This window comes from Canis aureus, chromosome 15 (assembly GCF_053574225.1).
Source record: "Canis aureus isolate CA01 chromosome 15, VMU_Caureus_v.1.0, whole genome shotgun sequence".
Classification (NCBI taxonomy): domain Eukaryota; kingdom Metazoa; phylum Chordata; class Mammalia; order Carnivora; family Canidae; genus Canis; species Canis aureus.
Window position 1 is genome coordinate 8,509,585 of NC_135625.1, and position 13,378 is coordinate 8,522,962.

At 48.9% G+C, this 13,378-nt stretch overlaps 1 protein-coding gene across 1 annotated transcript; it reads left to right on the forward strand.

The window, feature by feature from the left end:
- The first annotated feature begins 1,144 nt into the window (after nucleotides 1-1,144).
- On the forward strand, nucleotides 1,145-2,752 carry LOC144284109 (ubiquitin carboxyl-terminal hydrolase 17-like protein 6). The gene has a single exon (XM_077848462.1). It carries the CDS (start codon nucleotides 1,145-1,147, stop codon nucleotides 2,750-2,752), a length of 1,608 nt encoding a protein of 535 aa, XP_077704588.1.
- The last annotated feature ends 10,626 nt before the right edge of the window (nucleotides 2,753-13,378 follow it).

Below are 13,378 nucleotides of genomic sequence, written 5' to 3' on the forward strand. Positions count from 1 at the left end.
TGCAGGGACACGTGTCCAGCCACAAACCCCACACCAAATCAGCAGGGACAGCTCCATCACCCAAATGTGGACCCTGTTAGCCTGGGAGCTCCTCTGCCTGCCTCGCCCAGCCTGGCTCTGCCCGCAGCCGCCCTGCACACTGTGCAAGCACACGGACTCGGTGTCTGTCATATCAGCCTTGGCGTTCGGGTCACCGAACCCATTCCTCACCTTCGTCTCCCTGCCTTCTCCCTCACAGCCTGGTTCAACAGCACAGCCTGTTGCCGCTGGCCCTGCTGACTCCCTGGTTCCACATTCTCCTTCAGCCTCCTGGAGCCCAAGGCAGGGGGAAGGAGGGTTGCGCCCCAGTGTGTTACGGGGCATCTGGTGCTTGGTGCCTTGTGTTCAAGGTCCCGCGGTCTTGTACAGGTAAAATGAGACATTGGATTTAGGATATTGACTCTTGTAGGAAAGGGAGTTTCAAAGGAATGGTTCCCAAAATCATTAAACCAGTGAGAGAATTCCTGTTGTGGTGGACCCGGGCCACACCTAGGCAGAAACTGGTATTCATCAAAACATTCACAATCTTTGTAGATTGGGATCATAGTCCAGAGAGATGGAAGTGTAGAAGCCAAGCAATGGATGCCATATTCCCAAATAATTGGTTTCAGCTACAAACATTCTGCTGGTGAGGAGAACGAGTTGCTATGTGATACCTGAGCTCCTTTGGGAAAGTGATCTTCCCTGTCCTAGAGCACTAACGTCTAACACTCCTTGGCTTGCTTGGGGTTACTCAAAGGAAAGGACATTCAAAAAGGTTTCCTCTGAACATAGAAACTCTGAACAAATTCTGTTGAGAAAGGTGCAGGGACAGTTAAGGAGGTTGAGAATAATCTGAAAGTTGCCTGTTGTGGGAGGCAAGAATAGGAGCTGGGCTGACCTGAATGGTCTCCCTCAGAGAGGGACCACACCCAAATCCCATAATCCAATCTAGCAATTAGAGTGGATTAGAGGACTTTGTGCCTTATCCCAGGGCCCAAAAGCCATAAAAGGTGGAGTTGAGGGTCATTATCTGCCATTTGGAAACTGGCACAGTGAGAGGAGCATCACTTTGAGACCCGAAGCTCCTGGTTGAATGTATCTTGTGGACACTGTTTCTGCAGACATGGAGGCTGCCCACCTCCACCCCTCAGAGGAGCCTCAGTTCAGCGCCTCTCCCAAACCCCAGTCATGCTGGTCAAGGAGAGCCGGGGCTGAAGTCCACGGAGGACCCTCTGTGCCTGAGACGACATCCCCTGCATCAAAGACACTCTCCTCCCCAACTGACCCGTTGGCTCCCGCATCAGCAGGGCTGCCTCCCACCAAGACACCTCTGAGTTGGAAGAGCCTTTCCCAGGTGGGAGCCGGGCTTCAGAACATGGGCAACACTTGCTATGTGAATGCGACCCTACAGTGTCTGACCTACACAGAGCCCCTCGCCAGCTACATGCTGTCCCAGCAGCACGGGACCACCTGTAGGAGGCAGACATCCTGCATGCTGTGTACCCTGCAGGCTCACCTGACGCGGGTTCTCTGCCATCCTGGACGTGTGCTCCGGCCCCTGCCACTCCTGCTCGCCGCCTTCCACAGACACAAGCAGGAAGATGCCCATGAGTATCTCATGTTCATTCTGGATGCAATGCAGCAAGCATGCTTGCCTGAGGACAAGCTCTCAGACCCTGAGTGTCCTCAGGACAGCACCCTCATCCAGCAACTCTTTGGGGGGTACTGGAGGTCTCAAATCCAGTGTCTCCACTGCCAAGGCATTTCGAGCACTCTGGAACCTTACCTGGACATCAGCCTGGACATCGCGGCTGCTCACAGCATCAGCCAAGCTTTGGAGCAGTTGATGAAGCCCGAACTGCTGGAAGGTGAAAATGCCTACCATTGTAGTAAGTGTCTGGAGAAGGTGCCTGCGTCCAAGGTGTTGACTTTGCACACTTCCCCGAAGGTCCTCATCCTGGTCTTGAGACGATTCTCAGACTTGACAGGCAACAAAATGACTAAAGAGGTGCAATATCCTGAGCGCCTTGACATGCAACACTACCTGTCTGAGCAGAGGGCAGGACCCTTGGTTTATGTGCTCTATGCCGTGCTGGTGCACGCTGGGAGGAGTTGCCACAGCGGACATTACTTCTGTTTTGTAAAGGCAGGAAATGGCCAGTGGTATAAAATGGATGATGCTAAGGTCAGTGCCTGTGATGTGACTTGCGCGCTGCGCCAACCTGCCTATGTCCTCTTTTATATGCAGAAGACTGATCTGGAGAGAGACCTTGGGAGGGAGTCAGTCGAGGAGGGAGGACTCGCATCTCCCGAGGCAGACCCCACGGTGGTGGGTGAGGCCTCAGGAGAGCCGGCAACCGATCCCTCCGTGAACCATCCTGAGTTGGAGGAGCGTGGGGAAGAGACCTCCAGACAACAAATGACATTAGACCAGTGGAGATGCCTCCAAGAATGCAACCGCCCTAAGCCTGAACTCAATGACAAGGGAAGAGAAATTGCTCTTCCTGCGAACGCAGTCATCCTTCACCACTCCAAATACAGACCTGAGATGCCGAAGAATCATCCTCAACAGACCGTCGACCTGCTCACCACTGCAGCTGGGATGCTCCCACCTCAGGTGGCCGGGGACGTGGCCAAAGTCCCGCGTGTGCCAGGGAGAGCCAGACCTACCAAGAGGACGAGCAAGAAGGGACAGAGTTCTGGGGAAGCAGTCCAGGGATGTGTCTCCTAACTTTGGTGCACATGGGCGCACACACACACCCACACAGCGTCACTCACTCCAAACCCGAACACAGTCCCATACTGGAATTATTTTGTGTTGTGTGAAGTGTGTGTTCTGTATGTATGGAAGAACCATCTATCTGGTGTGTTCATGGGATATGGCCTTCAACTGAAACTAGAGGACACTGATATTTAAACCTGGGTCTTTGTCATGATCTTATATTGGGATAGTGTGGATCCATATGGGGTCTATCCAGGAACCTGCCTCTCCTTCAGCCTCGGGGAGAGTGGGGGCCTCTTGCCGGTAAGAGGCAGTGAGCAGTCAGGGTTGAGAGTGGATATGATGCTGAGGACCTGGGGTTGAAGTGAGTATGTTTGACCCTCTCCTCATGCTCCCCACTTCCCAATGCTTTTCTTCTATTTATATTGAAAGAATTTTGTCTGAACACATAAGTATGTGTTGGGTCTTGCTAGCGATGTGTCTTGGTCATTGCTTGGAAATTGTAGGAAGGAAATTAAGTGCTTACTTTTGGGGCAATAACTGCATCCAGCCTGATTGAACACAATGATTTTATTATGTTCCCATAACTCTCTCCCACATTAAGACTGAAGAGAAGCAAACTAACAAGGACTCTTATTCCAAAGGGAAATGCCCAGCCTCCCACTGAACATAACTTTTTACGACTATTTTGCTACCATCTGCTCTGTGGCACCTCCTGACCCAGTAGCAGTGGACTCTGGATTTCAGACCAGTTCAAAATCAAATTTGGACCTGGGTTGATACCTCTGGAAAACAGTGCCAAGTTCATGAATCTAGCAAAAGCTTTTTGAGGTCATGTTATAGTTGTTCTGTGTTATCATTTCATTTCTTACAGAGGAGTTTGACAAGTTCTTTGTAGAATGGAAATTATTGCAAGACCACCAAACGCCTCTGAGTGTGACCGTAGATGTACAGTTGTAACATCACATCATAATGTTATTTTCACTCTGTATCCAAACTTGGACATGCCACCCTTACTGGAAAGTAAGGGACAGTAGGATCTGTGCAGAAGAAATCACCCTTTTTTTTAGATTTTCATGTACCAAAGACAGATTAGAGATATAAAGTGTCAGAGTTTCTTTCATGTCTGGGAATTGTGTTTCTTTTGACCAATACAGTTTATTGCATCATAAAAAGTGAGGGAACCTGCGTGCATGTCTTGCCAAGAGTTCCCTAAGAGGACCTGCAGGTATCCCCGCCCTCTGAAGACTGTCATAGGGAATGAGACAGCTCATGGACTCGGGGACTTGTCCTCCAAAGCAGAGGACCCTGAGGAGGTGTCTGTTGGAATGAGGATATGTCCCCACCTGGACTGTTGTGGTGAACCAGCAAATCCTCCGCTGAATTGGATGGAAACGGTCAAGTCCACAACGTGCTGGGTGTCCTGCGCCTACACATACACTCCCCCCACTACACAGATGCTACAGTTTTTCTTTAGGTAAATCTATAGGAATGTCAAAACGTGATTCCCAATCCGGAATGTCAAGTTTGTGTTAGTGAAATCTATTTTCTAACAAATGTAGGGAAATCATCCTGGCAATTTGTAAATTGGTTGTAAACAGAAATTAACAAGTTAATCTGAAATTGTTTTATAAATGTCTGAATTTCTGATTTAGAAAAAGATCCCATCCAGAGTTCTGCAAATTACACCATGTTTTCTCCTAGAAGACATTTTCTGTACTTGTTGATATTATTTCTCTGAAATTGTTATGCAGAATATTGGTCTGCTTTGTTTGTTTTTGCTCTAAAATGTTATTACGAAGTCGTGTGGTTTTTTATTCTTAATAAAAAATTCCCACATATGATTTGGTGTGCAGGCTTTTTCTCCCCAGTATTTCAGAACCTTGAAATAGTTATTTTATTTCCAGGCTGGCTCCTCACAGAGGCTTCTTTGCCTGCTTCCCCTGAGTGGATTTCCACAGCCAGCTCTAGGTCACCTGCAGCTCAAATTCATATCCTCCCCCCATGGGAACTTCTCACTCCTACTCACTGGCTCAATATAGGGGAAGCACCAGTAGCCATTTAAGAGGAAATGCAATGGGACATAGGGACATTATTCTTCAGGGTCTCTTCAATTATGAGAGCTCTGACCAGGAAGATGCTTGTATGAGAACTTAAGGGGGAGGGAGTAGATTGAACCAGAAGCACACCATCTCTGTCCAAGGCTAGAGGAGACCCCTAAGAGGGATGATGGGAGATGGTTGGATAACACACTGTGAGGTCGGACTGTGGAGGCTGGACAGTCAGCAGATGAATTCTTTGGTTAGGTGTCTGGACGTCAATGCTCATCCTGTCCAGGTATCCATTCAAGGGGTGTCTCTATTTATCAAGATCTATTAGTCATGAGGACAGACCAAGAATCTGCAGAGTCTCCCACAGAACAGATTCACGAGTTCTTTTTTTTTAAGATTTATTTTTTTTATTTATGATAGACAGAGAGAGAGGTGGGCAGAGACACAGGAGGAGGGAGAAGCAGGCTCCATGCCCGGACCCTGAGGTGGAACTCGATCCAGGGTTTCCAGGATGGCACCCTGGGCCAAAGGCAAGCACCAAACCACTGAGCCATCCAGGCAACCCCAGATTCACAAGTTCTTTCCTGGGAAACAGGAATTGCCAATCCTGGATGGAGTTCTAGGTGGACCTCCTAACTGTTTTCAGGTTACAATGTGTTGAGTCCTGGCTCCATTAACCTGTGGCAGGATGTCAGGCTGGAATTGTTTTCACAGTAGGGATCTGTGCTGAAACTGGGTTTTGGGGACAACCCCAAGGGTAGATTCCATGGCAGTATATGGAGGTTTAATCTGGGAGGCCACATCCAATCAATGATCTGTGAGCTTGACAAGGAGTGTAGGTTCCTGGCCATGGTGGGTGAATGTAAGCAGAAGGATTACCTGACTCCCCTTCCTGAGCTTTTGTGTTGTCCAGCAGGAGAAAACAAAGTCAGGACTTTTCACAGGAGATATCCTAGGGCATGTGTCTCATGGCAGGTTTGAGCTCAGGCAGGAGACAGGAAACAGCTTCTAGGGAGATTGCCTCCTCCCGTGAGGTGTGCATCATCCCATTACCAGCTGCTCCAATAGAAGACACCACAGATGGACCACATCTTAGCTCTTCCTCTCCACTTCATAGAAATCAAGCACAGTAAAGGCATGGAGATGAGAACAATCCATAACACGGTGATATTATTAAAAGTGCTCATTTTAATGGGAAAAGAGCCCCATCCCTGCGGTGATAAGGGGACATAAAATACATTAGCCTCCTGTTACCAGAGGGCGAGATGAGAAGGTTTCAATACAGTGTTTTCGTTTTTTAGAAGAAGCCATTACATTCACTCTTCTGGCAGTGGACCGAGCTAATCCTGTCTTCAGAGTGTAGGGATAGAGGAACATTCCTCAGCATCTTAAAAGCCATCTATGGAAACCCCTCAGCAAACATCATTCTCAATGGGGAAACAGTGGGAGCCTTTCCCCTAAGACCAGGAACATGGCAGGGATGGCCACTCTCAACCCTGCTATTCAACATAAGATACCTAGGAATTAACCTACCCAAAGAGGTAAAGGATCTATACCCTAAAATCTACAGAACACTTTTAAGGAAATGGAGGGAGACACAAAGAGATGGAAAAATATTCCAAGCTCAAGGATTGGAAGAAGTAATATTATGAAAATGTCAAGGGTACCCAGGGTGATTCACACATTTAATGCAGTCCCTATCAAAACACTGAGGACTTTCTTTAGTGATTTGGAACAAATAATCTTAAGATTTGTGTGGAAATAGAAAAGACCCTGAATAGCCAGGGGAATATTAAAAAGAAAACCATAGCTGTCTTTAAAATTTTTAGTGATACTCTGCGTGATACATGATTTGGAATATATATGGAATCAATACATTTTGTTGCATTAGGGATTTTTCCATGTGGAGACATCTCAGTAAATCAGTTCCACATGGTGGCTCTAGTATGTTGGGGCTCACATGCCAGGGATCACACAGAAGCAAAGAATTGAAGGACACATGGAACCTGAAGACTCCATAAGCAAGGAAGGGAACTCGGGGAGAGAATGGAATTTTAAGAAATCCCTCACGGAGGAAGAGCATGGAGTGAAGACACTCTGGGTGCAGAGACGGGAGATGGTGGTGGATAAGGAAGAGCCCCGCCGTCAGGAGGGAATCCGATGCTGCCAATTCCTTCCAATGTGGCTGCTTTTGCCCTTGGAGTGTCCTAGATAATGTCTGCTTGAGGGCCTTGCTGTCTCATGCTTCTTACTTGGAAATGAAAAATAATGCCAGATATGTGGGTCTCAGGAATGTGGGAGGGAGCCCCGAATCCAGCAGCATGGCCACTGGGGAGTCTCCCTGAGAATCTCTCTCCCTCTCTTTGTCGGCCCCCCTCTCTCCCGCTACTCTGTGGTCTCTCTCTCTGGTCTCTCCCTGTCTCAAACAAATAATCAAATAAATCTTAAACAGAAACAAACAATGAAACGTGTTCATGTCTTGGCATCTATGTCCCCACATCCAAGTCGATTAGATCCAGGGAGCCCGGTGTTACTCAGTATTTCAGGGTGTGGGAAGCACTGAGTCCTTTGCACTTTGCTACAGTGACCTGCTCTCTCGTGTCCGATCCACCTCCCAACTCATAGACAATTTAAAGAATTTTCCAACAATGTAGTTTGGTTTTGGGGTCTGCCATGCACAGTCTGGATCCCTGCTCAGTGTGAGGCTCCGTCTCACTCTCCAACTGGCACAGATCTATCCGCTTAGCTCTCTATCTCAATCTGTCTGATGAATAAATAAAGATTTTAAAAACCCTGATAATTTCTCTGCAAAATTCAAACTGTCACATTATTTTTCTAATAACTGTGATTCGTGAATGTTATAATTCATTCTGAAAGGAAATAATGGAAACATTAAATGCATGTATATGTGACCAAAGTTTAAAACCACATGAGAACGACCACCCAAATCATAGGAATCAGTATAACCACACATTAATTACCTTTCAACAATGCATTAGTCCATCTTGCCCCAAAGAAATATAATTGTTACATAGCACCCATTAGTTAACCTCAAAACCCACATTCATTCAGTGGACAATGTCTTTCTGAGGTGTCACCCAAGGACCAAAATTGGAGTGGAAGTGATCTGAAATCCTGTGCCCACCTCTTTGTCAGGAGATTGTCACACAGACAGATGACAGTAAAGTGTTCTGGACAGGTTAGAGTTGCTGGGATATGGAGCAATTTCCTGAGGGAGATGGGTCCTTGCCAGTCACCTTCTCTTCAGTCACAGGTGGGGGTGGATTGCGAAGGGGCTGTATTCAACCAGCATGATCTAATCAGGCAGGATGCATTTAACTCCTGAAATATAAGCATTTTATTGCCTCTTTGCATTTCCAAATATTATCAAGCATCCGGGTTTATGGGTTGACTTCTCAATATATATTTTGTGCCCATAGTTTCCTGAAAAGAAGTCTGTCACCATACAAGGCTGCAGGTCATCGACTTACACGGTAGTTTGTCATTTCTTTGTGTAGGTGCCCTGGGTATTCAAATCGGTGCTGGTTGTATATGACCAAACACATTGCTCCCAGCACTCCACCCATGCTGGTTTGGACAAATGGTCTTTCAATATAAAGAGAAGATAAGCAATGGGATGAGGGATGCATGAGGACATGGTCAGACATGCTCACACTGACCCCAGGTCCTCAGCATCATTTCCACACTCAAAGCTACCTCTCACTGCTTCTAATCCTTTCACCTTCAAGTGGCCCCATTTTTCCGCAAGGCTGAAGCAGGGGCTGATTCACCCAATGTTCATCCAACTGTGCTAAATACATCTATTACTAATATCCATAACCTATACCAGTTTGTTCAGATAAATCTGACGTCTTCCATATCTGGATGAGAGTGGATTTTGCTTTGGGAAGATAGGTTTGGCCCTGTTTGGTTGGGTTTGCTTTGGTTTGTTTGGTTTTGTTTGGTTTTTGGATGGTAGGGAAGCAAAAGACATGTCAGGTGACTAGTGGGGAGAGCACAGGACTGCTCAGACCTTCTTCCGCTAGCCTTTCTCCCTGGTCTCCCTGTGCACATGGACGGAATCCTCTCAATTGCACATGAAGTCCCAATTCTGCTAGAGAGCCCAGCATTAAGGCCCTTTGCTCAAGCCTGCCTGCCTCCTCACCCTTGTGCCCTATATTCCTGCAAGTCCAAGAATACTTAGACTACTTTGCTAGTTCCAATCCCAACATCCCCCGTGATGATAGGCCTTCCCACCCTTCGACCTCTGGGATCTTCCTAGGCCTCCAGAAATTAGGGAACATTCCTATTACTGCACACTTCCCATGAGTGCCCAAGAAGCTGCATTTTCCTAAGAAGCCATGAGATAGCAATAGGGCGGCATTCATGGGATGAGACAGGGGCTTGAGGCTCAAGGGGCCATACTCTGACCTGGGTCACATAATGATTGCATGAATGGGAGTTACTTAGGGCTTGGGGGCAGGAGAAGGATTGCACACTGTGGCTTTTCTACTGCCATCTGACTTTTTAAACCCTAGTGTGCTCATAGAGGAGCTCCTCTACCCTCCACCTACAGGCATCTGCACAGAGAGAGGGAACACCCTTAAACAGATGCTCTGGAGTGAGAAAAGAACAGTCAGTTGTTTTTCCAAAAAAAAATAAAAGAAAAGAAATTCTCTAAATACAAGTATGGAAGTGCTTGGTGTGGTTTGGTTTCATTTGGCATGGTGTTGTGTTGTTTTGTTTCCATGGGCCCGTATCAGAGATATCCCTGAGGAAGAGAGACAGAGAGAGAACAATGAGAGAGAGAGAGAGAGAGAGTGAGAGAGACACCATGGCCTTGGTCTCGTGCTATTGGACGACTTGTCAACCATTGCCTCCTTAGGAAATCATCAGGAGGGTAAAAAATCTCCTTGCCCAGGTCTCAGAAAGGAGGCATCATGATCCAACATTAAAGATGGATCCAGAATATGTATAGAGGGAAACCACCCACTCATCCCATTAAAGACCAACCTGTGACCCAGGGCCCATACAGTACACAGGGCTCCCTCACAGGGTGCACACGGTCAATGTTCACTGTGCAGTACTTCACCAAGGAGAGTGGGTGTGCAGGAGACCTTCAAAGTCTACATATCCCCCAAAACTATCAAGCTGTTGTCTCCTCTCAGTTAATTAAGGCTGGAGGAATTAAATTAACTATAGAGAGTTTCAGAATTGCTGAGACACAATGGAATATTCCTCTGCCATTAGAAACGACAAATACCCACCATTTGCTTCAACGTGGATGGAACTGGAAGGTATTATGCTGAGTGAAGTAAGTCAATCGGAGAATGACAAACAGTGTATGTTTTCATTCATTTGGGGAATTAAATAACAGTGAAAGGGAATATAAGGGAAGGGTGAAAAAGACTCCTAACTCTGGGAAAGGAACTACGGGTGGTGGAAGGGGAGAAGGGCAGGGGTTAGGGGTGAATGGGTGACGGGCACTGAGGGGGGCACTTGACGGGATGAGCACTGGGTGTTATTCTGTATGTTGGTTAATTGAACACCAATAAAAAATTTTTAAAAAAAGGACGTAAAAAAAAGAACTGCTGAGATTAAAAAAACCCAGAAACCAAATCAAAAGAAACACATAAACACTATTCATCAGTGCTAACATTTTTAAGGGTAATCAAACACTACACACAATTCTAAATTATGGCTGAGAATAATTGAAATGCGCAGATGAACTATTGCCCATGACAGAGTCCACAAAGCTACCACCACAGTCTAGAAAACTCATCTCAGGAGAAAACACAATGTCCATTTGCAGAGCCCACAGGGTCTGTTCGAAGCTGAAAACCCAAATGCAGACATGTGTACGCCAATGACAGCTTAAAGTCTGAGTTTCTATTTCCATTGTAGTGACAAGTGCTCATTCAAAATTCCCTTCATTTCTTGGAGAATCTATTTGCAGAAGAGAAAATTGACATTCCAGAGGGAAGAGTAGCCTTTGCCACAGCACACGGATTTCCCTAAAGAAAAGTGCAAGGTGTGTCTTTGGGGTTCGGTGTCTGTGCACGGCCCCAGGAGCATGAGAGGCATCACGCTGTGGACCCGGGAATTTCCATGCAAAGCAGCTGAGCAAGTGCTGATTCCCCACATGAGTCCAGGAGTGGCCACGTCCTGAGGTCCGCAGTCTCCCCGTGAGGGTGCAGTGGGGTGGAGGACAGTGTCCGAGGCCAGGAGCTGGCTCATTCGCTCTCAGTGTCTTCTGAGGATGAGGACACCTGTAGGTCACCGTGGAGGACACTCCAGGGGCCACAGACACAGGCTCCATCCGACATGTGGGTGGCAGGAGGGCCCTGAGCAGGGCCTGGCTTCTCGGGAGGAAGGAATGAGGGAGCTGCGAGGAACCGGGAGCTCCAGCAGCTTCTGTCCAATCTGGTGAAGACCATTCTCAGGGGCTGAGTGGGGGCCCGTGCATAGGGCAGCCATGTGGGCTCAGTGCACATCTGCAGCGTCTCCAGGTGAGGTGTGGCAGGTGTGGGCTGGGGGCCCTTGCTTGGCCAGAGGGAAGGTGTCTTCCTGGGGTGCAGGGGCCCGGCTGTGCATCCACGGGCATGTCTGCTTCCTGGAGGACACAGACTCCCGGAAATCCCCACAGGGGCTTCCTCAATGATCCTGGAGGTGTGCTGGGAGGGCCTCCATCCCAGTTTTTTTCGGGAGTTCTGGGACCTGTCTAGGGGCATCTGGGCACATTTCTTGCCTGGAGTCTGGAGGGGCTTTTGGCAATTGTCTGCCAATATGTTGCTGACAGTGGGACGGGTGTTTTCCTCAGGATACTTGGGTGGTGCCTGGGTGTGTCCCAGCCCATGGCCCTGGGAGCCAGCCTGGGGACCCTTGAGGGAGTCTCTGCAGGGCCTCTTGGCTCTCTGCTGCACAACCAGGCTATCAGCCCTGACACAGGGTTGGTGAGTCGGCTGAGGGTTGTCAGCAATTGGCACTTCCTGGGCACCAGGAAGTCCACCAAGGGGCCTGAGTCTAACTTTAGGGCTAGTCAGAGGAGATGTGGAATGGGACCAGAGTCTTATGTCTGGATTCTCAGTACGTGGCTTCTTCAGCAGTGCAGGCTCAGGGATAGAAGGCCTCCTGGTGGTGTAGACAGGCAGCGGCATGTGTGGACGCTGTGGGAAAAGAAAAGACACAATACCATGAGTTTGGCCTCAGCACCAAGGCAAAATGAACATTCAGGAAAGAAAGAAACCAATGAATGCCCACGACCTTAGTAACCACCTCCTGCCCCGGAACAGGGAAAGAAAGCGATGGAATCTGTTGACCTAGAAGTAGGGAATGCAGCTGCAGGGCTGCTCTGGAACAAAGGATGTTTGGATCCTCCCGGAGAATGACAGAATGTTGTTGATGCCCTTTAACATGGTGGGGGGACACGGAAAGTCCTGCCTCACAGCGATGCTTCCTCCATTGGACCAGCTCTTCCATCCTCTCTGCTCATGAGGTGATAGGAGTCCTGCTGCTGGAGAGTCATGGTGGGAGCTCCTGAGTGGGGATGGGCAGGGGGGTAACGTGTCATGAAGGACACAGGACTGTTCCTTGAGGATGGTATGTGGTCCAGGAGTGCCCACCAATGACCTTCACACGCCAACCAGCCACGGTTCCCACACATATGAGGCATAAGGCAACATCATGGGCACCAAGGGAAAAAAGGGTGCAAATCCACCCTACTCAACTGCCACTGGTCAGAGAGGAAGTGGATCCCCGCCTCCCTCAGGAGGCCCATGGAGCCTAGCGAGTCCCCAAGCACAGCCCGGTAAGAAGTTCCCCTAGCACAGCCCGGGAAGCAGCGCACACTCACCCTCACATAGTCACAAGATTCCGTGTCTTCCTTCCAGGTGCGCTTCTGCCCCTCCCGGGGTCTCCTGGGGAACCTGTGGAGCAGGGCCTTCCTCTGCTCGGCTTCTTGCCTGCATGAGAAATCAAAGCATGGAAAGAAGAAGGAACTCCCTTCCCTGGCTTCCAGCCGGACACCTGCTCGGGGCTTGGGCCAACCTGGTCCTTTCCCTCCGCAGCCACTCTACACCCACCTCTGCCCCTCGTCCTAACTACAGGGAGCTGAACAGGTCATCCAGGCAGTTTCTTACATGCAGAGTCAGAAAGGGTCTGCCTTGGCATGTGCCAAGCTCCATACATTCACTGGTGCAGGGACACGTGTCCAGCCACAAACCCCACACCAAATCAGCAGGGACAGCTCCATCACCCAAATGTGGACCCTGTTAGCCTGGGAGCTCCTCTGCCTGCCTCGCCCAGCCTGGCTCTGCCCGCAGCCGCCCTGCACACTGTGCATGCACACTGACTCGGGGCCTGTCGTATCAGCCCTGGCGTTCGGGTCACAAGCCCCATTCCTCACCTTCGTCTCTCTGTCTTCTCCCTCTCAGCCTGGTCCAACAGCCTAGCCTGGTGTCTTGGGTCCCGCTGACTCCCCGGCTCCACATTCTCCTTCAGCCTCCTGGAGCCCAAGGCCACAGGAATGAGGGTCGTGCCCCAGTGTTTTATGGGGCATCTGGTGCTTGATGCCTTGTGTCCAAAG